The sequence below is a fragment of the Perognathus longimembris genome, chromosome 18, assembly GCF_023159225.1.
Source record: "Perognathus longimembris pacificus isolate PPM17 chromosome 18, ASM2315922v1, whole genome shotgun sequence".
Lineage (NCBI taxonomy): Eukaryota > Metazoa > Chordata > Mammalia > Rodentia > Heteromyidae > Perognathus > Perognathus longimembris.
Window position 1 is genome coordinate 36,801,679 of NC_063178.1, and position 25,528 is coordinate 36,827,206.

General features: G+C 41.5%; 1 protein-coding gene across 1 annotated transcript; it reads right to left on the minus strand.

The window, feature by feature from the left end:
* Positions 1-11,877: 11,877 nt before the first annotated feature.
* On the minus strand, positions 11,878-24,828 carry LOC125366942 (vomeronasal type-2 receptor 116-like). The gene is made up of 6 exons (XM_048367630.1): positions 24,713-24,828; positions 23,478-23,766; positions 21,602-22,408; positions 15,162-15,389; positions 13,710-13,833; positions 11,878-12,800 (listed from the first exon to the last, which is right to left on the minus strand). Exons 1-6 carry the CDS (start codon positions 24,826-24,828, stop codon positions 11,878-11,880), a joined length of 2,487 nt encoding a protein of 828 aa, XP_048223587.1.
* Positions 24,829-25,528: the final 700 nt, after the last annotated feature.

Genomic DNA, 25,528 nt, shown 5'->3' on the forward strand with positions numbered 1-25,528 from the left:
GGGGAGTGGAAGGAATGTTCCCCATCGTCCATCTGTCAGTCAGGCACAGCACAAGAAAGAAACACAGTACAATAATTGCAGGTACAAGAATCAGACAACACTTACAAATAGACTTTCTAGAGAGCCGCGGCTTACTGGTTTGACTGTGCCTCTCCTGCCCCTGTGAGGGGGCAGACCACACAATCCCAAGACTGTCTCTCTCCCATTCCTGTGTAGGAGTGGATCAGACATCCCCGAATCAGGTTCAGTTTCAGGTTGGTAGTGGTAAGCTTCCTCAGTCCCCTGTGGAGGGCTTGAGGCATCCCCCCAGTCCTCCAGGACTGCTTGTACGAGCACGTCCGCTCCAGCTGGTCCTTCACTACCTACAGGTTCAGATTCAGATTCAGGTGGCCGGCCAAAACAGAAAACAAAAGTACAAAACACTTGGAAACAGACACACAAAATCAAGAGCACTGTTTCTTACCTTCGGGGTCTGGGGACTCGTGGGTGGGGTCTCTGGGGGTATCCCAGACGAGCCCCCAAATGTAATGCCCAAAGTCGCGAGACGACCTCCAAGAAGACCACTGAGAGCCAGATGTTCTGAAATGCAAAAGCAAGGCCTTATTCAGGCGGGCTGCAGCTCAGGCCTCATCCTACACACCGATGCAGTGGAGTTTAGGAGGAGAGCCCTGAGCTGAAATCGTACAGGGTTTATAAAGGCAAAAACCACAAAGCTATAGCAACCAGGTGTTTACAGATCTGATTGGCTCTGGGCTAGGGGCATTCCAGGGAGGTCAGAGAGTTTCCCGGCTGTATGGGTTATGACAAGCTGCCTGCTAGATGGAGTAATTGGCGGTCTGGGTTTGCTCACAGTGCCCATTTATCTTGGGTTTGCATGGTCATTTCCCAGAGTTTGTGCAGGCCCAAGGTCAGTTAGCACAAAGTGGAGTCTGACTTCAAGATAGCTTTGTTCAAGAAATTTACAGTTTAGCAGTTTTAGCCCAAATAAGTCAGTTCCCAGAATTCATGCATGCTCTGGGTACCTCATAGTTTAATATAAACAGCAAAATGGCTACTGTCTCAAAATGGAGTTTACTTTAACTCTTCAGCTGGTAGCTTGTGGACTCTGGACATGCCATCCAAGGCATAAAGCCTCTATTTCTGTTTTGTTCTGACTATTTCTGTTTTGTTTTGACTAGTTTTGTCTTTGAGGTTGGTACCAGTTTTAAATATAAACTTTTGTTTCCAATGTTTCTGTTGTCCATTCACACGTCTATGGGGAAAACATCAGAGTCTACAATGTGCTGTGTCCCCTTCTGCAAGAGGGCAGTTGAAAAAGTGGAGGCTGCTAATAGCCAGGTTCAAACAGCCAGCTAATATTAGCATGAGAATAATTCAAAACTGTAAAATGCCCCAAGACAATTGGGCTAAACACTAGAGTCAAGTTCTGGGTGGGCTCAGTTATACTGCAGGGGACCCCAACCCAGTTATCTTCAGCTGAAAAATATTTAGTATGCTAAAATATCTTGCTAAAACTAGCAGCGCTGGTGATGAAAAGCCAGAACAACTCTTTCTTGTAGAAAACCTACCCTTAAGGTAAACCAACCCTACTCCCACCCGTCACTTCCCAGTAAAGCAACATGAAAAGCCCTGGGAGAGAGTGACTGGATGGCTGAAATTGATCAACGGTTGGTCAAAAAAGAAAAACAAGTTCTGGAGTTTCTCCAGAACTCACCCACCCACGTGTGTTTTCCAGTATCTAATTAAAAACCCTGCAGCTGTGCGTGTACTCCTTTGCAATACCCCTATAGCTTAAATCAATCAACTTTAATTACGTCGGTCACTTGATCTAAACACTATCCCTTTCCAGATTACTTCCCACTACCAAATGTGCACCAAACATGTTTTTGAATTGTTTTATGATTTTCCCACAGTGTGTTTTGATTTGTTAAACATTGCTATGATGTATGCTAAGTCCCTGCCTTCTCCAAAGAATGCCTAAAACATCTGGAAGCCCTAGGCTCAGGGTGTCTTAGCGTCACCAGCGTGTTGAGTGTGCAGATGACTGAGCTAGCTTGCAAATAATGCCCTTTTTGCTATTTGCATTTGTCTTGGTCCTTGGTGGTCTCTCTGGGGTCCCGAACTCGAGCATTTCAGTGATTGAGACTAAAAAATGCCAATTCATTAAAGGTTTTCATTGAAGGCCATTCATTAAAGGTTTTGTCTTAAGCTTTGGTCATTGAAAGAGTAAGATTGGCAAAAATACCTCTTGCCACTAAAAAATGTATGGCCAATAGTTGTTTTGTGCGCTTTAAGTTCTTTTACAAAAATACTTGTATTTGTGAATGTATGTATGTGTGTGCATGCGCACACGTATGTGGGTGTGAATGTGTTCAAGATTGAAACTGTATAATGTAAAAATGGGTTAGTTTAAAGTTAAACATCAAAAGGCCATCAAGTTTGGGCATTACCAAAAGTTTTAAAGATTATTACTTTATTTTAAAGAGGAACTATAGTTAAAAATCTCATTAATTCATGGTTACAAATAAATAAATGAATGAATGAATGAATAAATAAATAAATAAATAAATAAATAAGAAGTTAGCATGGCCCAGTGAGGCTATGCTCAGAAATGAGGGGTAAAGTGACAAAGGTGCAGCTTAGCCAGTCCACGTGGTGGCACAGCAGTAGTGGGGCATCCATTCATGGTGGAAGAAGGCAAGCTGGCACCAAGGAAGTTCATCAAGCTCTAAGGAGTAGGATAGAGTTAGGCCCATTCTATAGGACAGGCCAATGGGAGGCTTTTCTTTTGTTTTTTGAGGTGAACATTGGAAACCTGGTGGCAAAAATGAATGATTTGACTGATACTTCTAAAACTGCCCCTTGGGTGGTAGTAAGGCCTAATGGCAAGAGTGCTTACATCATATAAATGAAGCCCTGGGTTTGATTCCCCAGCACTACATATACAGGAAATGGCCATAAATGGCACTGTGGCTCAAGTGACAGAGTACTAGCCTTGAGCAAAGAGAAGCCACGGACAGTGCTCAGGTCCTGAGTACAAGGCCCAGGACTGGCAAAATAAATAAAATTTAAAAAAAAATAAATAAAACTGCCCCTTAGGATGGACTCAAATTGGAATATCTTAAAGGAGAGTTAAAAGTTTATTTACCTGATATAATTTGATTTCTGTACAGTTTTGCAATTTGGATGTATTAAAAAGCAAAGATGCTAAGTCTGGAATCTCATGTTCATAACTCTGGGGCACACTGCTAAATATACTGTTGTTACAATTGTTTTGGGTATCAGTTTAATGATTCAGGTACTAAATTTTATAAGTGTAAACTGTGATGTAGTAGTACGACTATCTTAAGGTACACATAATCAGGTAAATATTTTAAAGTAAATAAACTAATGGAGATAGAAGTACTCAACTCTCATTAACTCTCTGTATATAGAAAAAGAATGGCTCTTTAGAAACAGGCAGCCAGGAGGCAATGTGCCCTCTGGGCTTCAGTTTTTCCAGGCAAATAAAGGCTGAGATGAAGGTGTGAAAGCCTCTATTTTAAAGGCTTTAGAATGCCTTTCTAGATAAGAAAACAAGCAGCCTGAAGCAATGGGTGGCACCTAGGCTCCAGGTTTCTTCATATCCAAGTGTTAAGAGATCGAAAATGTTTCTCTGGATATGAGATCTGAAAAATAGACCTGTCCTAAATGGTTGTTTTAAGTTGGCTATATGAATATTATGGCTAGCAAGATGATTGTTTAATTGCTACTCCAGTTTGCCTTGCGTTTTTAGTAAAATGATTTATTATTTGCTGCACCTGATAAAAATATTGTATCAGAATTTTTGCAAAATTTGCCTTTGTACTTGCAACAGTACGGTTTAATAATTACCCCTGATACAATTCATTTAAACAGAATATCCATTTAAGTATCTATGATATTTAGTTAGAGACAAGCAGTTACCCCCCCCCCCATTAATAAAGATTCAGACTGCAGAATTAAACACTTAATGATTTTCGAATGTTACTGGGAAACATTAACTGATACCTACCTATGTTTTACGTAATCTATTCTCTATTTTTCAAGGATATTTGGCTTTAAATACCCCTCGTAAACTAACACATCTAAAAATGATTGGTTTTATTATTATGCCAGGTCATGAAAGGTGTGTATAAATCAGGTGGCAAGATATATACTTCATTATCATCAATATGCCTAAACAACAATTCGAATTTGCATTACAAAGCTCTGATATCCTCCCTTTGTCCTTGAATGGCTTTACTGGAGAAATTTTTACCATTTATCTTCAAGCCCTTTATGGCAATTCTTTCAAAAACGAATTCATATTATTGATAATATTTTACTTTCTGAGGCCATTCTAAATGCTTCAAATGTCTTTGTAGATGGTACTAAATATAACAAATGTACATTTTGGATAAAAGATAAATATCAAGTTTTTCTCACTCCAGCAATTGGTACAATAAAATGAGTTTACAGGCTGTTATATATGCTTTACAGAATTTCTAAATGTCTTTTAATTTAATCACTGGCTCTGCCTATGCAGCACATGTATTGTGCAATATATATTCTGCTGTTATTTCTCAAATAAAACCCCCAATAGATTCATTATTTAAACAATTACAAAGCCTGTTACACCAAAGACAGCACTCCCTGTATGTAGTTCACATTTATGCTCATTCTAATTTGCCAGGTCCTATGGCATATGGTAATTCTCATGTAGATGCTTTAGTCTCTTTTTGCCCCTGGAAAAGAAGACCATGCTATCCTTACAATTTCATAATATCTTACACAAACTAAATATAATCCTCAAGGTCGAGGTATAGTAGAACAAGCTCAAAAAATAAAAATAAAAAAGGGGAATATGGATAGTGCCAAGAGGTATGAGACTTCTATGAAAAGTCTTTATGAAATAGCCCGAGCCGTTATTGAGGAAGCAATATTTGTTCTTAATTTATTTGGTCTTAATTTTTAAAATTTGCCTCTAGGAGATATAATGGCCACAGCAAAGTACAACTTCTTATCCCCACCTTTGTTAAATAAGCCATAGGCTGTCTGGACTTGATTGGATATGGGGGTTGGATTGTGTTCCACGCAAGATAATAACCCAGAGGAGAGGGTATGCTTGTTTTTACAGAAGACTGCCGATGTTTCTAGCACCTGCTCCAGTGGATCCGGCAACGAATGCCCCCTGCGCATCAAGACCAGGGTGATACATTCTCATCCAAGTGATAAGGCCATTCTAATGGACAGGTGTGCACTGATAACCTGTAGGGGCTACGTCGGAGGTAATGTATTTGGCCTATATTTCTAACCTTCCTTTATTGAGTCCATATTTATGGACAGAGGCCCCTGTCCCTGTTTCTACATCTATTCATGATTTACTTTCTCCCCCTTATGGGTCTGTTATTCCAGTCTTTCCTATGGAAGAAGGACGATCTTTCAACTTGTCTTACTATCATTTCCCCCAGCCAGTCAGGAAAATACTTTTACAAAGTAGAATATTAAAAGGCTACAGTGCTGGATCCCCACGAAAAAGTGTATGTAATTATTAAAAGTTAATGTAAGCATTGTTATCGAACTGAAAAAGTTACAGAAGATGGATGATCTTTGCCCATCAGCTCTCCTTAAGAATTGAGCGATTATAGTTATTTTTAAAAGTTGAGGCAGGATAAACCGGAGGTATAAAAAGGAGTGCTAACAAGTGTACAAGAGTAGAGACTGCACTTGTGAGATATGGCTAGAGGCCAAAGCTTCCATGTTGGCATAGAAAATCCTAGCCTTATTAAAAATGTCTTATTACTAAAAATTATTGCCGTGGCAAAATTACCCAAGGGCCATTGATTTGCCTAAAGCTGTTTTGAAAGTCAGTGGGGTGCCAGCTTGCAAAATCCAGTGTACTTGGGCTGGGGATCTGGCTCATCAGAAGATCGCCCGCCTGGCGAGCACGAGGCCCAGGGTTCGGTCCCCAGCTCCGGAAAAAACAAAAACAAAAACAAAATCCAGTGTACTTAAAAAGCAACCAGGAAAATATTAGATTTTGCTCAAGTCAGGCGTTATAACCTATCTTCTTTAACCAGTCTATGCAGAAAGTTGCAGGCAGCCCAGCAGGAGGATTAACATTCTATTGGAGCCACTGTGAGACACTACTGCCTGCTGTTACCAGGGCCCCTGCTCATCCCATTTGGGTTAAGTTGGAGGATGGCCTGACAGTCATCTGGAAGAATCTACATCTTCAACCTGTGCTCCCTTACTGTGTCAAGATAGGATCGTGATTTTGACCCAATGCCACTCACTTTGCGTGCCTGTTCACATGCATCATCTCTGGGCTGGAGGACTTGTACAGGACTAGTAATGTGCTTTTTCTAGCAGCTTTTGAGGAGGAGTCATTGTGCAATTGTACTGATTATTGCAGGACTAGTCAGACTGATTGCCATTGCTACTACCGCAGCGATATCCGGAGCCACATTGTGACAATCTGTACAAACTCATGACTTTGGCACCAGGACTCCCACAATTTATGGCAACATCAGCTGGAAGTGAATGCCCACCTTCAAGATGAGATAGAATCCGTCAATGTGGGAGTGTTCTGTCTTGGACAGAAATATCTGTCTTTGCAGCAACATTTTTTTTTTGTTTTTTTGGCCAGTCCTGGGGTTTGGACTCGGGGCCTGAGTACTGTCCCTGGCTTCTTTTTTGCTCAAGGCTAGCACTCTGACACTTGAGCCACAGCGCCACTTCTGGCCGTTTTCTGTGTATGTGGTGCTGGGGAATTGAACCCAGGGCCTTGTGTACATGAGGCAAACACTCTTGCCACTAGGCCATATCTCCAGCCCGCAACAATTGTTTTTGAACTGTGATTGGAATTCTAGTCATGTCTGTGTAACACCTTACATATATAATGCCTCTAAATATGAATGGAATAATATTCAAATGCTTATAGATGGAGCCATAGTAAATGGTTCTTTAAGTGATCAAAGTTTATACCAGGAGCTTTTTGAAGCTTTTCAAAAGGAATTATCAATTGCCTCTTCTATTGATGAGATTGCCCAGGCACTAGCCCTAGAAGGATTAGACCCCAAGGGGTGGTGGCAAAGTATTACACATAGTGTTGGAAGTGCTTTTATTGCCTTAATACTTACGTGTTTTTACCGTAGGATACTGTTCTATCACAGCAGTAATGAAGCGCTTTGCTTAGAATAGATCTTCTGATATTTTACTCACTGCCCTTAAGCTTACTAGAGAAGCAGCTGTAGAAAAATAATAAATAAAGGGGGAATTGTGGGAGAATAATTTCTCTGACCAGTGGCTGACAGCCTGGGCACAGATATTCTGATGCTTATTAGCAAACAAATAGCCCTATGGGGAAACATCTTCTGTGTTTGTTGGCCAAAGGAAGCCACTTTGTTATGAGACTCTTCTGCCCCCTGCCCCGTATAGAGCCTCCCTGGGTAGACTTGTTTGCCCAGATGCTCCAGGGAAAGCATTTTACAGTATATAGGGAAGCCAGTGATCTAAGAAAATTAGTCTTGAGGAAATAGTAACTAGGTTGTAGAGTTTTGCCTTGACTGGTTTGATCCTTTGATGTAGTGCTGACCCTTTGTAGTAGGGGCATCCTTTGTAATAGTGACATCCTTTGTTATAGTGACATCCTTTGTAGTAGCACACTTGAAGTAGCGACATCTGCAACTTTTGTATTTATATGGATATCTTTTTGCCTTAATTTTACTCTTGAAGTTCTGAATTGATTTCAACACTATATAAATCCTGGCCCTTCTAAAATAAAGTGTACATTGGTTCACTCGCCTCTGCATCCCACATGTCCTGACTTTTGGTTGCAGTTACCCGTGTCCAAATATATGTGTGTGTGTGTGTGTGTGTGTGTGTGTGTGTGTGTGTATGTGTATGTGTATGTATATATGTAGTAATTAAAATTTTACCTCTTTATTGTTATTGTAGCTTTTTATTCTGAAGAAAAATTATATTATAATCAAATACCTTTAGGATGAATTTGTTTCTTTCAAATGCTTGTGGCGCTTTATTACAATTTGTTACTGTCATTTGGAAAAATAAGCAATTTGTCTCTTTGCTGTTCATCGTTCTTTAAGAAGGAATATGACTAAATTGGACACCAGTAATTCATAGGTATGCAAAGTGTGCCCTACAAAGCATATCACCTGCAACCACTATGCGGAAATAGGTATTAAAATTCATTGGGCAAAATTTTATATTTATCTTGGTATATGAAAAATCTTATAGTAAATATTATACACACACACACACACACACACATACACACACACACACACACACAAACATACCACCACCACCACCACCACCATGACCAAAGAGAAATAATCCTGTCCTCTGATACTTTTCCACAAGGCCACTGTGCCTTGGATCTCTCTACATTTCTAACTCAATTCAACTTTTGGCCTAGTGATTTTCAAACTTCTTTGAGTTATTTTTTACAATTATGTTTTTTTGTTGAGACAGGGAGGTTGAGAGGAAAAATTGCTAATTACCTTCCTAAGAAATTTTACTCAACTTCTGAGAAGCCATGTATAATTACTTCTTTTTCTAAGGTAAAGGAGAGTCACTGCTTTCCTTCCATGTTGGGTCGACGTTGAAATGTTTGAACTTGTTGTCATTTTCCTTTGGGCCCCTTCGTGATTGTGTTCTTCCCTGGGTGTGAAGCTCCACATGGTCTCCTCTCTTCAGCTATTTCCAAATACAGGCCTGGGAGGGATAGTGTGGCTATTTTCCTCTATATAGTTAGCCATAATGGTTTGCGATTTATCCTCAAAATATTTTTAAAGCATCTGAGTATAATGTTACCATGTGATGTGAGGCAATGTATCATAAATCAAAAGAGGTCCTTCCTAAGAAGGAAGTATATATCAGAGAGTGTGATTTAAGAGACCCATAAAATGAGAAGTTTGAGGTGAACTATCAAAATAGTCATGAGACATCAAGACGATTAAGTACAGCATGGAATTAGATTTTGTACATTTACATTGAACAAATAACATTTTTCCTTTTACATAGGGATATGGTCATAGGTGTACATAAGATACACTGTATATGATTCTGGTACACTGGATATTGTATATATGCTTATCTGAACTGGGGAAGGGAAAGAAAAATGAAGGAGGGTGTAACAAATATGACAGGAAATGTATTCACTACCTTATTATGTAATTATACTCTCTCTGCATATCATCTTATCAATAAAATTTAAAATAAAATAAAATAAAAAATAATAAAAAAGACTTGACCAACAAAAAAGTGATTAAAGTTGAAATAAGTAAAACTAAAATTTCCCCCAATAGACAAATAAAATCTAGCTAAAACACCTCCATCTCTGAGTCATTAATTGTTAAGAAAATTAAAATAAAACAAGAATATTCAATTCACTGATTAAAGAAATATTGTATTTCCACAAACTTGGAAAAGCTTAGCTCAAACTCATACAATATTGACGGATCACTAAAATAAGACTTAAATTTTAAGAAAATAAAAGCTGTACTATTGAAAATGCAGACTTTGTTCACCTCTCTGTCATCTAGCTAAAGAAGAGTGTGATATTCTACTGGAACTAAATTAAAAGGTGTGGCTGATTTATCATATTTAGCAGCACTTTGATAAAGCACAAAAGCTTCTGGGCCTGGATTAAAAAAAGGAAGAAACAGCCAGGTACCCAGTCGTTCATGCCTGTAATCCTGTCTCCTCTCAGAAGACTGAGATCTGAGGATTTTAGTTCAAAGCCAAAGGTGCAGAATAGTCTATGAGACTACTATCTCCAATTAATCACCAAGAAGTCTGAAGTGGATGTGTGGCCCAAGTAGTAGAATGCTAGCCATGAGCAAATGAAAAAGCTCAGAGACAATGAAAAGGTCTTGAGTTCAAGCTTCAAGATTGACACTAAAAAATTAAAGAAAGAGGGCTGGGAATATGGCCTAGTGGTAGAGTGTTTGCCTTGTATGCATGAATCCCTGGGTTCAACTCCTCAGAATTACATATATAGAAAAGGCCAGAAGTGGTGCTGCGGCTCAAGTGGCAGAGTGCTAGCCTTGATCATAAAGAAGCCAGGCACAGTGCTCAGGTCTTCAGTTCAAGGCCCAGTATTGGCCCAAAAATGTAAAGGAAGTTCCCTGTACACTTTGTCTCTAGGCATTCTCACATAGTAAGCCCAGTGGAAGATATTCTTATGAGAGGAACACAAAGGTACAATATTTACATGCATCCTGTCATATAAAATGCTATTTACTGAAATGAATGCAAGTAAATGCAAACAAGAGTCTTTTTCATAGTTGCTGGTTTTGTTTTCTTTCCATTTGGTCTTGTTCTTTCATTTATTGTTTTTAGGAGTATAAGTAGGAGCACAGAAATGGAGGGACCAAGGGTAAACAAATAAAGCGGTGGTACTCCTTGTACACTATGTTGACTAGGTAGGATAACAATTGTGGGTAAGTATTGGAGAATTAACTTCTCTGACCATTGGAAAACTTAGCCTAGGCACAGTTACTCAGATTCCTCATTAGCAAACTAACAGGCCCCTGGAGAAAAGTCCCTCCTAATGAGTTCCTTTGTGTTTGCAGGCCAAAGGAAGCCACCTTTTGCTATGAGAATCTCCCTTTCCCCTGCTTAGAGTCTCCCTGAGGAGACTTGCTTGACCAGCTGCCTTTAGCGAAAGATTCTTACTGTAGATAGGAAAGTCACTTCACAAGTAAATGGAGAAGTTATGATCAAAGTTAATTAGTCTTGAGGAAATAGTAGCTAGGTGATAATTAGAATTCTGCCTCGACTGTTTATAATCCCTTGTTTTGATATCAACAATCTTTGTAGTAACTACCTCCTGTAATAGGAAATCTTTTGTATTAGTTTCCTCTCTCACCATAGTAACATCCTCCACTTTTGTATTTGAGATGGATATCATGCTGTATTACTTTTTACCCTTGAAGTTGTGAAATTGATTTCTAACCCTATATGAACCCTGGCCCTCCTGAAATAAAGCATGCATTGGTTCACTCGCCTTGCATCTCAGGTGTCCTGACTACGGTTGCAGTTACCCGGGTCCAACAGGTAGGGATGGGAAGGAAAATGTGGGACAGAGAGATGCATGGGGTGACATTGTCCAAAAAGAAATTTTCTCCTTCTATGACTTTAGTAACTGTAACCCCTCTGTGCATCACCATTACAAAAATAATAAAACAATGCAAAGACAAAAGAAATAATATCTGCATAGGAAAAACAAATTCCTAAACTTTTACTGTCAACAATCTGCCTTCTGTGTGTACCCATAGGAACAATGCATCAAATCCCATTTCTCTATTTCTCTCTATCTCTGACATTTTTTTCTCTGTCTACTTGTCCCTCAACCTTCTTCTTTCTCTCCCATTCTTCATTTCCCACCTACAACTCTTTTTCTCTCTGTGCTTTTCTTTTCTCCATTTTCCCCTCACTTTATTCACAGTAAACCTACACTCCAGAATCCTTACCCAGGACTTTAGTCTGTGAGTTTAATGGCCTCCCCATCCCACTGTTTGATTTCTTGAGGCTATCTCCCCTTCGGAGTGCATGAACACCCTGCTGGGTTGGAAGCAACACAAGAGGAGAGAACTTACCAGTGTTATGTGTCATTATGTCTACACATAACTCTTCACCTAGGACCTAGCTCAAAAGGAACTAAGAAAAGGGGAAAAAGATTAAGTACATATTAAATAGAAGAAATAAAAAATGCCCAAGAATATTTGTAAACAATAGACCCTCATTCACTGGACTTAATTTCCATAATGTAAACAAATGTAGGATTGGAAAATGACTGTAGATTTAGTTCAGAAATTATATACGGAAATCAAATATATGAATTAAGTATTAAAAATGCTTAGTTCTAATTCTGTGTTTTTTATCCCTGTAGCCATGCAGAAAAATTTTATTTGGACTTAATAAGATGACATAGCACTTGGGGGTAAAAATGCAGCAGAGGAGACCTGCACTGGAGGCTAAGATGGAGAAGACTTCCATAGATATCATGACCTTTCCCTTGGCACTGTGGTAGACAGGCAGGAAGGTGAGCCACACACTGCAGAACACCAGCATGCTGAAGGTCAAGAACTTGGCTTCATTGAAGGTGTCAGGCAGGTTCCTGGCCAGGAAAGCCACAGTGAAGCTGGCCAGGGCCAGGAAAACAAGGTATCCCAAGACACAATAGAAAGCAGTGAGGGAGCCCTTGTTACACTGGATGATGATTAGGCCATGTTCAGAGTGGGGATCTGTGTCAATGAAGGGAGGAGAGGATACCAGCCAGATTGCACAGAGAATCACTTGGATCAGGGTGCAGATGGGAATGATGATGTTAGGAGCCCCAGATACCAGTAGCCATCTCATCCTTCTCCCTGGAGACGTGATCTTGAAGGCCAGAACCACAGTTACAGTTTTGGCTAAGACAGCAGAAACAGCTACAGTGAATGAAACTCCAAATATGGTTTGCTGTAGAATGCAGGTGACTGAGTTGGGGCGGCCAATAAAGAGCAAGGAACAGAGAAAACAGAAGATGAGGGAGATGAGCAGGATGTAGCTGAGAGCCTGGTTATTAGCCCTGACAATGGGGGTGTTGTGATGTTTCACAAACACCCCAAGAACAACTGCTGTTAGTGTAGATAAGGAAAGAGCCATGCATGCCAAGGCCATCCCTAAGGGCTCTCCATAAGCCAGGAAACTTGCAGCTCTTAGGAGGCACTGGTTTCTCTGTGTGTTGGCATACTGATGATCTGGACACTTCATACACTGCTCCACATCTGGTGAGAATTGTGATCTATCATTAATTATTGTTTAGTTCCACTCATTTTTTTCAAATAAATTAGGAAATTGTTCACTTAAATATAATCCTAACACGTTAACATTTCCTATCATAAAAGTACTTTCTTTTTCTACATCGGAACGTTCTCTACTTTCCATATTCTTCTTTATGTAAGCTATTTTTTTCATCCTGTTTTTTCCTCTTTGGTTACCACATGTATCACCAATGTGCCAGTTTTGTCAGGCTAATATCATAACACCCTTTGTTTGAAATCTTTTGTCACTCTTTTTAACATTTAGCACTGTGCACAATTCTGTAACCATATAGAAAATTGTGAATGACATGGCATGAATTTTCCTACATGTGTTCTTTTAACACTCAATATCTGTGGCACATGCTTACACTCCTACTCATGTGTGAAGTAATGGGAACAGAGAAAACACTCTTTGATTCACTAAAGCAATTGTATGTACTAGACTCACTCTCATTTCTTAAACTGATTCCATCTTTCTGAACACTTTCTCTGTTGCAGGAACAGTTCTCTTCACTATGAAATAAAAGTGCGCAATCGGTGTTTCCTGTATGAATAAAATGTGTCTTTTATGGCGAAGACTGTCCTGAATATGATGTGATTAATTTTCTGTTAGAATTTTAAACTTAATGATTAGTGACAAGAAGGATTTCCTGGAGATAAGTTTGCCTGCATAAACTAGAAAATATTAATAATTTTTTTTCAAATTGTGAACTGTGGTATTTCAACTGGGAATGCCATCAGTTCTCACAGTTAAATCAACAGGGCAAAGGAATATGGGCTCTGTAATCCTAATATACAACTTTTGCATTGACTTTGTTGGATTAAGGAAATCTAGGGAGAGATGAACTATTTCTCCTGAAGTCATGGGCTTACCTGTACCATTGGCAATCTCATTCTCTGTGCAAGGGGTACAATCAAAGCAACAGAAAGCCTCCTCTTCCTGAGGAGATTTCCTATATCCAGGACCACAGCTCTCACTGCAGACAGAGTGAGGAGTCTGAGGGAAATCAGATATTTGTCAGTAACTATTCAGTTTTTATCTAACACTCTAAAACCTTCAGTATTTTAAGACTTGGATTATTAAACAATATTCCCATGCAAGTAAGTCTAGTTGATTAACTGAAGACTGTAACTGACTTTAGTTCCTATGAGTTTCAAACATTTATGTACAATCACCTTGAACTCTTACATATTTAACTATTGAGTAATGTGGGAATTTTTAAAGGTGGAAATTAATGGTAAGAAGGTTAAGTCCTAGTTTCCTGCCCTATGGAATTGTCTTGAATTCATGTCATTATATGTTGTCTCACCTGTCGCATGGTAAAGAGAAGAGAGGAAGAATCCCCTTTAAACCTCTAAATGCTGTAAAATACAGCACAGATCTCCCTTGTGTAAGGTAATATGAACTGCATTCCCATCATCTCTCCCTCTTTATTTTCCAGTATCAATGAGATGAGAATCTTCTTTTCACACAGGCCCCTCAATGATACCTCTAACCACAGATGCTTAAATAGCAGACCAACTAATCAATGAATGAAACTGACACAGAAGGCAACAAAATCAACTTTTCACCCACATAAAGTGATTCCTCAGGTACTTTGTCAGGATATTAGAACCATGATAAAGTGTAATTTATATTTTAAGACAATATTCTAAACCAACATTTTGAAACATTTAATTTTTTTGTTGCTCTGATCCTTGGGTTTTTAGTCAAGGACTGGGCACTGTTCTTGAGCTCTTTTTAATAAACATTAGCACTCTAGCACTTGAGCCACAATTCAACTTCCAGATTTGGGTGGTGAATTGAGATGAGTCTCACAAACTTTCTGCCTTTTTCGGATTTATCCTGACCTGTAATCTTAGACCAGAGAACATTAGAGTCCTGAGTAGCTAGGATGACAGATATGATCACAAGCACCCAGCCATGTTAAATTACTTTGTTCCTTCCTTAGTTGAAAGTCACTGAATACAATTTTTAGGTTGGAATTAATTAAATGTGTTATACATAAGATATAAATTTCTGGGGCTACATGTGGCAGATCTAAGGCTTTAATTCAGGAAATGTATATTATATCTGAGGTTAGTTGCTTAAGGCAAGTGTTTCACAACTTGAATTGGAGCTCCATTTCCATCATTATTGCTGGTTAATTGGAGATAAATGTCCTAAAGGCTTGGTCTGACTCCAAACCATGATATTCATATCTCAGCCATCTCAGTAAGTAGGATTACAGGAGGATGTTCCTGGCACCAAGCCTGATAAACAATCTAATGTTGAACTTTGCTTACCTTCAGGTTTTTCAATCATTATGTTTAGATCCAACTCACCTCTGTAGTTCCTACGGCCCACTGTACCATATCTTCTGATAAAGACAGTTGATGGCCATGTAGAGCACGTGGAGAAAATTTCCCTACTATCACCTCAAGTTGAAGACCTTCTGGAAAATTCCAAATGTTCACAATGTCATACTCTGCCTCCAGCTTCCTTTTCTCATCCAAAATGATTGGGTCTCCAGCAGGGTTGTGAAATTGGTTGTTTTTCAGGAAAGCATGCAGCTAAAAGAGATGCATCATCTTATGGTGAAGTTTATTCCAGAGCTAAGACAGAAAACTAGAACTAAGAACAGCTCCTCATTGCATTTAATCTCACATTCAGAATTAAGGCTTACAAGAGGCATGTAATAAGGTATCCCAGAAGAAAATCTAGGAGGAATAAAAATATTATTTCCTAACCTTGGTCACTCAGAAAGGAATTAGAAGTGTTATTTTTAAGGGAAACTAATTCTACATAAAATCATGAATGAAACAATTCTAAATTGCCTACCTGCAGTTTGGCACAGCCATTAATCTTATGATTGTGTATCATTTGAGACTGCTAAAATTTTAAAACAAAAGTTGGAATTATTCTAGATCACTTATGAAAAATGTGGATAATTCTGCTCAGCAGAATATTCTTTGTGTTAGGGATTCATCTTGGCCTTAAGGGGGGGAGGGCGATGAGAGCACTCCCGAGAAACTGCCCTTCCCCCAGCCTTGGGGCAGTGTGGAAGTGAGCCACACCTATCTCCTTCTGCCTCTGGAACCAGAAGGGATAGCTTTGAGACCATCCCCCACCTTGCGCCAGTGAGCACATGTGCTCCCTTTTCACGGGCTTTGCCCAGAGGGCGGTACTATGGGAAGTGACGTTAGCCCATGAGGGAGATCCTTGGGAGCTGCTCGTGGACGAACAAGCTCGCCAGCCTATCGCCGGCTCATGCTCAATCCTCGTCATCACTACTATATTACTGTGAGCCCCTCCTGAATAAACCAGATTTCTCTCAGAAGCATCTCCGAGATCCATGTGCGCCTGGCTTCCTTGGTGGGTAAGGAGGGAGGAAAAGGGGATCTCATTTGGCCGCGTGCACTTTAGGCTTGCCCATGTCCCTTCCCTCCACCTTGGCCGCCCGTGGGTCAGGCGCCCAGGGGAGAGGGTGAAAAGGGGAGCACGGATAAGGGAGTAAGCTTAGCATCCTCGCACCAGGGAGGTAAATCTAGCCCGGCAATTGGCGCCCAGCGTGGGGCCCAGAGCCCACGGGAGCGAGTATGGCAGCTACCGGCAAGCCCTAAGGGAATTGGAGTAGAGTCTCCGGGACACGTGTTTCTCCCATCAGGTCAGCAAAGAAAATGGGACAGAGTCAAAACAGGTTGAATAATTTGCCTCTTGAAATACTGAGGTTCATCCTCCAAAACGCGGGGATGGGCGTGAATCCGAGCCCTGGGCTGTGCACAGCTTTGTGTGTCTCCTGGCACCAGGCAGGGCAGAGGCAGCTGTCTGTCTGGTCTGGGCCCCCCCCCCCACCCGCTGGGGACTTTTAAAGTCCCGAATTTCGAGCAGCTGCGTGCACTGCGCACTGGGCTCCTGGGATGTGGGGCCCAAGGTGGCGGCAGGTGCCTTGAGAGGTCATGGCCCTGGCAATGTTTTGGATATGGCGGGCTCAGAGTTTTCCACTTCTGGGTCCACCAAGTGCAGCGGTGGCGGCGGCAGCGACTAGCGGCCTGGAGCTAGAATTTTTGGGCTGGTGATACACGGGGCCCGGCGGCTGTGGGCATGGAGCTTTGAGCGCTCTCTCCACCCCCAAAGCCGGCCCCAAACCCACTGGATTGGAATGTGTGGCTCTTGGAAAAAGAGACAGGATCTTATATTTTTGTTATCAGTGCTTGCTAAGTCGGGATGATCTCCTTCCTGTGCCCACCCTTGCTGGGGGCCGTGCCAAATTCCTGGAGACTGGGTGGGGACTCAGAGACTGGAAGACCTCTGGCAACTTCACACAGCTGGGTGGGGTTAGCAGTCTGCCTGCATCCCACCCCCGTGCTGTGGCACTGCAGGCTTTCCTGCAGTGTTTTCTCTCTGTGTTAAACTATAGCTCACAGGCAGAGAGCACAAGGACAAGGCCTCAGGTAAATGCAAATGGTACAGGACCTAAGGAAAATTAATGAACTGATAATCCCCGCCGGCACCCCTTTATGGGGGCTGCCATGGATCCCCTCCATTCCTCAGGATCGGAATTTCATTATAATTGACATCAAGGACTGTTTCTTTTCCATTCCCCTTGACCCCCAGGATTGTGAAAAGTTTGATTTCTCCATGCCCTCGGTTAACTACCAGGGGCCAGACCAGAGGTATGAGTGGGTAGTCTTTCCTCAGGGCATGGTTAATAATCCTGCCTTCTGCCAATATTACGTGTCACAAGTTCTTCAACCTCTTAGGAGCGAGTCAGATATTATTTTATATGTCTATATGGATGACATCATTATTGGAGCAGCAGATGTCCAAGAGCTAGACGCTGCCTATGGCAAGCTACAAACACTCCTATAAAGAGGAGGACTGCATATAGCCAGTGACAAGATTCAGAAAGTATACCCCTTTAAGATCTTGGGGGAAGAACTTAAACTAGACTCTGTGTGCCCCCTTAAGCCCCAGTTATCCTTCCAGACATCTTATACTCTGGTGGAGATGCAAAGATTGTTTGAGGAGAATAACTGGTTAAGACCCTGGCTTCCCCTGCCTACAGAGGATCTGCTTCCGCTCCATGACTCTTTGAAGGGCAATGTGCCCACTGATGTTATTACAATAACTCCATCACTTCAAAGAGCCTTCCAGAAAATCCAAATGGCCCTAAATATGGCACAGTTGGCCCGCTACAAGCCTGAGTGCCCACTTTGCATTTGGATCCTCCCCAGGTCTGAGTTTTCCTCAGCCACTATTACCCACTCAGGCGAGCCTCTGCAATGGGTGCACGCATCAGTGGGAGGAGCTCCCAGGGTTTATTCCCAGCTAGACCAAGTAGCTGACTTGGTAATCAAGGGCAGGGATACTTCCCTGAGACATTATGGGCGAGATCCCGATGTGCTAACCGTTCCCTACCGGCTGTCAGATTTTGAATGGATCAGAAGGAATAATGAACAGGTTTCCAGTACCCTGGAGGGTTTTATGGGAAAGGTAGATTGCCATTATGGCACCTCGAGGTGGGATGACCTCATTTTCCAGTCTACAATGGACCCGTCCTGTACTTTTATCTACCAGGACTCTTGTCAAGGCTGCCAATGTTTTTACAGATGAGGGAAGAGCGGGGTCTGTGGTGGTGGCACGCTCCACCTCCCCTCCTGCCGATGGGAAAGGAAACACCCATTACTTTGAGGCAGTTACTGGATCTGCATAGTTTAAGGAACTGTACGCAGTCGCCCTGGCACTGACCCCTGTCAAACAGCCAATGAACCTGTTTTCTGACAGTTTGTATGTGGTTAATTTGCTACCAAACCTGTTGTCCTCATATATTAAACAAGATGAAAACACAATCACCTCTCTGATGATCCAAGTCAGGTCTCTGTTAAAAGAGCAGACTGAGCCTATATTCTTACAGCGCATTTGCAGACACCAAAGACTGCCAGGGGACCTGACACAAGGTAATCCTATGGCCGACCAGCTGGCCACTAATGGGACTATTATAGCAATGGTATTGCACAACCTCAAAACCTTCAAATGGCCCAAGGACTCCATGAGTGTACACACTTAAACTGGAGAGGGTTGCCTCAGAGATTCCGTTCATTTCCTATAAATGACTTAAAAAGAGTATTAGGACTTGCAAGTCATGGATGCCCTTTCTGCAAGTCCCTCCTCTGCAATCTCCGGGGATCAACCCCAGAGGCCTAAGGCCTAATGATATCTGGCAAACTGATGTAATCCACTACACTCCTTTTTGAAGGCTGAAATATATATTTATGTCCATAGATACTCATTCACATGCGTGCTGGGCCACGGCACATTCGGGGGAAAGACTGTGGCATGCTGAGAGCCACTTCGTATAATGCTTTGCTATCCTAGGGCTCCTCTTACAGGTAAAGACAGATAATGGACGTTGTTTCATCAACAAGCCTTTACAGGCCTTTTTCCAAACGTGAAATATTAAACATACCACTGGAATACCATACAACCCAAAGGGTCAGGCCATAATTGAGAGGCATAATAAGACCCTGAAGGATCAATTATTAAAACAAAAAGAGGGGTAAGCCCCCATGACCAGCTGAGGACGGTGATGTTTACACTGAATATTTTAAATTTCTCTAAGGACCAACCTCTGTCGGCTTTCCAGAGACATTGGTCAAGCCAAACACCTTACATAAAGGTGGAAGTCCATTGGAAGAACCCCCTTACAGGAGCATGGTGAAGCCTGGACCCACTTATCAGTGCAGGAAGGGGCTTCGCATGTGTTTTCCCAACTGGGGAACCGAATCCCATCTGGATTCCAGCTAGAGACATAAAATATTGTTCGCCTGAATGACCACCCAAGGGCACCTGCCCTTGAGGGATGTGTCTCCTTGTTTTCTCTTCAGGAAAACAAAGACCATGGTGGATTTTTCAATGGAGAAATGGGAAAGCCTACCTGTACCAGCGATGGACCCAGTGTCGGCCTTGTTTCTTCCCTGGACTTTGCTTGGCGCCTTTTGGCGTAATGTTTGCTGTGACAGCGTGTCCCACAGCGTTGCACAAGAACTAAAGGGAAATTTTGAACACTGTTGTTCTTTCCTCTGCCCTCCCCTTGCTGCTTATCTTAGGGGTCCCCATTGGAAGGAAATAGGAGGTAAAGTGTTTGGACACCTTAATGTTTTATGGTAAGTGGTTACAATAAGCAAGGGATTGGTACCTTGCTGCAATGTTTTCTATAAAGTGTTTACTAACATTAATCGTTAAGTTACCAGCACCCTGGCTGCCAAATCGCCAGGACCTGAACCTGCCTCTACCTCACCATCAAGGGAAGGGAGAGCCATCTGTACTACCTTGAGTGACACCGAAATGGACCAGGACTCCTCTATCTCCTATGGACTGAGCCAGATAAGAGACCCTCCATTGCATTGTGCCTGTGTTACAATTGCTCATGTGTTACAGTTGCTCATGTTGCATTTACCTTGTGTTAGGATTGCTTAAGCTCATGTCTGCTTGATGCTTCCATTTGCATTATGTTTGCATTGCCCTCTGCTAGACAAATTGGTCTCTTATATTGGGAGAGAAAAGCCAGAGCTGTCCAGACAACAAGTGGCCTTTGGCCTTCAGCCATTTAGGAACCCCATGAGGTTGGTCACACACCCATTAGGACCCACTGCTCACTGAGGTCTGCTGGCATGAGAGAAAATTAACAGGGCTTTCTTTCAAGTGCCAATCTCACTCTCCCCGAGTCCCCTCATCGGGCTGGCCGGCCCGGCAGGCAGGTTGGCCTGAAGTGCTAGTGCGTTAGCCGAAGATGAGTGAGATCCTCCATGGGGGTTTCAACCTAAGACATGGCGCGCCTCAAGTAAAGCGCCTCCTGCTCTTCAAAAGAAAAAAAATAAAAGGGGAAGATGTTGGGGATTCATCTTGGTCTTAAGGGGGGAAGGGCGATGAGAGTGCTCCCGAGACGGCGCCCTTCCTCCAGTCCTGGGGCAGTGTGGAAGTAAGCCACACCTATCTCCTTCTGGGTCCGGAAGATAAGGGGTAGCTTTGAGACCATCCCCCACCTTGCACAAGAGAGCTTGTGTGCTCCCTTTTTGCAGGCTTTGCCCAGAGGGCAGTACTATGGGAAGTGACGTTAGCTAGCCCATGAGGGAGGTCCTTGGGAGCTGCTCTTGGATGGACAAGCTCGCCAGCCTATTACAAGCTCATGCTCAATCCTTGTCATCACTACTATATTACTGTGAGCCCCTCCTGAATAAACCGGATTGCTCTCCGAAGCATCTCCGAGGTCCATGTGCGCCTGGCTTCCTTGGTGGGTAAGGAGGGAGGAAAAGGGGATCTCATTTGGCCGCGTGCACTTTAGGCTTGCCCGTGTCCCTTCACTCCACCTTGGCCGCCCGAGTTTTGGGCGCCCAGGGGAGAGATGAAAAGGGGAGCACTGATAAGGGAGTAAGCTTAGCATTTCCACACCAGAGGAGGCGAATCTAGCCCAGCACCTTTGCTACTTCTTAATAAACTAAAAGGGGAAAGATGAATTTACAGTTTTCAAACATTAGCTATGAGCATGGTGAAGTTATCTGTAACTAAGAGTTCATAAGACATGGAATACATGCCTTTCTTGTTATTGACCTGCTTTTGCTTAAGATCATATGAACACATGTGTAGAGCACATCACAAAACTTAATCAGGTATAGTGCCTTGTATTTTTGAAACATACTTGAAACATTGCATTTCATAAAGTGAGAAACCCCTCTAGAGAGTGACTGTGCTCACGATGTATGCAATCCAAGTGTGAAGGTCTTACCTGTGCAGGGGAAGGCACTGTTCCTTTTTGGTTTCCCATGGTTTGTTGTTCTGTTTGATAAAGAAGCGTCTCATGTAGAGCCTGGGCCACAGCATACACAGCATTGTGTATATTGTAACTGTCTCCAGACATAGTTAGGTCATAATTATGCCTAGGCAACCAATCCAAGGAGGCATTACGAGGACAGTTCTCCCACGTTACACAGTCAGACTCAGAATTGGAGCAATTAAAAGAGAGAAACCACAGCCGAGCAAGGAAAAAGTCTTCTGGGTATTTGGAAGGGCTAACAGCCTTGACAAAATCTGCGAATCCAGAAATAGCTGGATGATGATGTGAGAAAATGAGAGGTACATGGACGGAGCCTAGCAGGAAATACTTCTTTCTGATGGTTAACTCCCACTGTGAGTTCAATATACACACTTTGCCTTTTATGAATACTTGCTCAACACACTTCATTAAATCTAGTAGGGATTCATCATCACCATATATGATGAGAACATTTGCTGAAGATTTATTAATCTGGTTGTAAAGGGACATGATTTTGAGTGTATATGAAAAGGCATGGGTTGGAATCACTAGCTCAAAGGCTATACAAAGTCTGCTCTTGGCCATTTCTACTTTTAATTCAGGTAGAATCCACAAACCATTCTCAGCTTCTAAGGTGAATATTCCCACCCAGTTCCAGTTGAAGTGAAGCAGTAAGGAGACAATGGCAGGGGCCATTGATGTGTCCTTTGGGGCCATCTGATAGAGAGCAGGGAACTTGTTATGGTCATTCAGGGTATGATCAAAAGGCCCAAATGTAAGCTAAGAGGAATGAAAATTAGACAGCCCAAGAATGAGAATATTACCATCTATCACAATCTCTAGTGAAGTATAAAAACTAAGTAACCAATAAAATTAGATGGAAAGATTGTTTTCATTAAAAATTTTTCAAATGTTTTTTAATAGTAGTGCAACGTATCAATGTTCTCATACATACATTTGATCTTTGCCATTTCTATGACTTCTATATATTACAACCACACCCATTCCAACTTTTCTAAGTCCATTTTTATAACTGTACGTTGAATCTTATGTTGTATTTCCCACCCAATTACTTCCACTCCCCATTTCTCTGCACTTTTAAATGTGCATTCAATATCTATCACCCTCTGACAAGATAAGCTTCAGCTTTCCATTGTTCATATATTTTTATACTGTCTTTTATTTGGTCTGCCATATTACACCTTGGGATTCCATCCTATATAATTAATCAACTAGCAAGATGGATTATGCATATACACACATGACTTTTTATGTATTCCATACTGATTTCACATTTTACAGTCATATCTTAGCCCTAACTTTCATATATGAGAGGACGGATGTCCTCTTTCTTTCTGAACCTGACTTCATTCAACATAATATCTTGCATGAGTGTGTGTTTGTGCGTGTGCATGCATGCCAGCCAGTAGAGTACAATGAACTCAGGGTCTCGTGCACTAACTTGAATTTTTCCCTCAAGGTTAGCACTCTGCCAATGGAGTCACACATTCACTTCCTGCTTTTGGCTGGCTATGTAGACATAAAAGTTTCTTGAGTAACTGGGTTTACAGGTGTGAGCTAGCAGAACACTGGTCAACACATCTCCACACTTTAAAATCATTTCCTGTTTCTTGCTTCAAAAGAAAAGAATCCCTTTAAACTGCTCTAAAATTTTCTATTGTCTTTTCTACACATGGAACAATAAATATCTAATCATTTTGAACTCATTTTTTGATATCACAAAATTATTTAGACTCACACATCTAGTATCTTCCTATCATTCTTCTATCCCTTGAAATGGCACCAAATTATACATTTAGTTAGTAACCTCCCACTTTCCCACCCTTACCTGTGGATACCTGTAGAGGCTCAACAACGTTCCAATCTCGGAAGATGTTAATCCTGATGGTCCCGTAATCACTGCTATCGATTTGCTGTCTCTCATGCAGGAGTAGTTTGGACTCTTGTACTTCCCAAAGAGGCAAGTAAAGTGATTTTTAAATGCTAGCCAATGTCCAAATTGAACATCATAGATATCAAATCCCAGAGTCAAGTTGTGTAAAAGATGAGAATTTTTGTTGATTTCTTCAATAGCAAAAGCCAAGGCTAAAACAAACTGGTAGTTTTTGAAGATAAACCTACATAAAGAGCAGAGAAATTTAGGAGGAGCAATTCAAAACATGTGACTTTGATGGATTGAATACTTACTTTTATTTGCCAGGGAATAGGCTAAAACATTACGCTTATTTTAATTGAGGTAATAATTGGATTGTGGACCATATCTGACATGAAATAATGACACAGTGCTTAGTTTTATACAGTAAATTCTGTCTACAGTAAAAGAGACTGAGAATGAGAGAGAGAGAGAGAGAGAGAGAGAGAGAGAGAGAGAATGTGTATATGGGTAGGTGTCAGTGTCCCGGAGCTTGAAATCAAAGTGTGGCCACTTTCCTTGAGCTTTTTTGCTCAAGGGAAGCACTTGGTTACTTGAACCAAAGTTCCACTTCCAGCTTTTGTCTGGGTAAGTGGAGATAAAATTCTCAAAGATATTCATGTCCAGGCTGGCTTCAACCCTCAATCCTCAGATATCAGCCTTTTGCATAGAGAGGATTACTGTCATGAGTCACCAGACTACAATAAGAATTTTAATCTATTTCCTCAAAATGCTTGTTAAAAAAGAAAATTTTTCAGACCACTGGCCAGTGGGGAAGGAAAGGTTTCTGTAACCTTTGGGTAAAGAATTCATGCCACTGACTCAGGTTGTCTCTAATAACATCACTTCATTATCAACCATGATAGCTGGGATGCAGGAAAAACAGGGATTTTGGAATAAAGTGAAGAACTTACAGACCTGGAAAGGAGAAGCTACACTGCATGAAACAAGAGTCTTCCACTGACATGCAGAAAGTCACTCTCGAGTACTTGCAAGATAGTTCAGTGAAACTGAGCAGTTTCAGGCATAGGAGGGATAGGAGGTCAGAGTATAGAAGACAGAGGATATTGCTGTGCACACCCAAGTTCCCTCAGCCATTGCCAATCCTGAAAACAAAACAGTAAAGGGAAATAGAATGGTAAATTACTTACGGATTACTGTCTTCCTTCCTGGAACCATCAGTGTTACTGCTATCTGTTCCTAAAGTGTAAAGAGGAAAAAATCCAGCAATCAGCACATCTCCATTCATGTGTGCTCGATGCTTCATTGTAGAAAAGCAGCTAGTGCCAGCCAAGGACTTGAAAGGATGGGGAAGCTGGAGAAGAATGAGTATAAAGATCAAAGTGCCCATCCCTGAAGCATCTGCCAAGCTGAAATTCTGCCTGAAAGTAAAGGTTGCAGTGCCAAGTATGTAGATTCATATATGTCTGTATGTATGCATATGTGTCTTTTTATTGGCAGAGATTTACACTGTAGCCCATGGAAGCCTCTTGTGCATCCCCAGGGAAGAATGTGTAAAACTCTTCCCTGAGGCTCTGCATCTGAGGCTTTGCATCCAGGAGAAAAACAAGAGTTTGAAAACATGTTTGCCTATTTTTCTTCTTCCTCACAGGTGCTATAATTTTACCAAGACCACAGATACTGAAGTACCTGAGATGAAAGTTATATTTGTTCTGATATCTATGTCAAGATAGTACTTGCATGAAAGCCGTTTGGGAAGATGCAACTAGATTGCCTCAGAGGATACAATTTTCTTGTTAAATGTGAAATGCCAAGAAAAATTTCTAGGCTATTGAGATGTCCACCAAACATATGAGGGTAGCATACCCATAGGGTCAATTCGCACATCCAATATCCATTATAGGCACAGAGTATTGCTGGTTGATGCAAACAGTTTTCAGCAGGTATTCCATACACAGAGGCCTGTACAAATGTACTCATTTAGTATAACCTAAGGAAGGTATGAT

What these genes read in the sequence shown, in the direction of transcription:
- LOC125366942 (XM_048367630.1), bottom strand. Translation starts at nt 24,828, where the DNA reads ATGAAGCATCGAGCACACATGAATGGAGATGTGCTGATTGCTGGATTT. An exon ending in AGGAAGGAAGACAGTAATCC is followed by an intron (nt 23,767 to 24,712) that starts GTAAGTAATTTA and finishes CTCTTTATGTAG; the next exon opens with GTTTATCTTCAAAAACTACC. An exon ending in GCCTCTACAGGTATCCACAG is followed by an intron (nt 22,409 to 23,477) that starts GTAAGGGTGGGA and finishes CATTCCTCTTAG; the next exon opens with CTTACATTTGGGCCTTTTGA.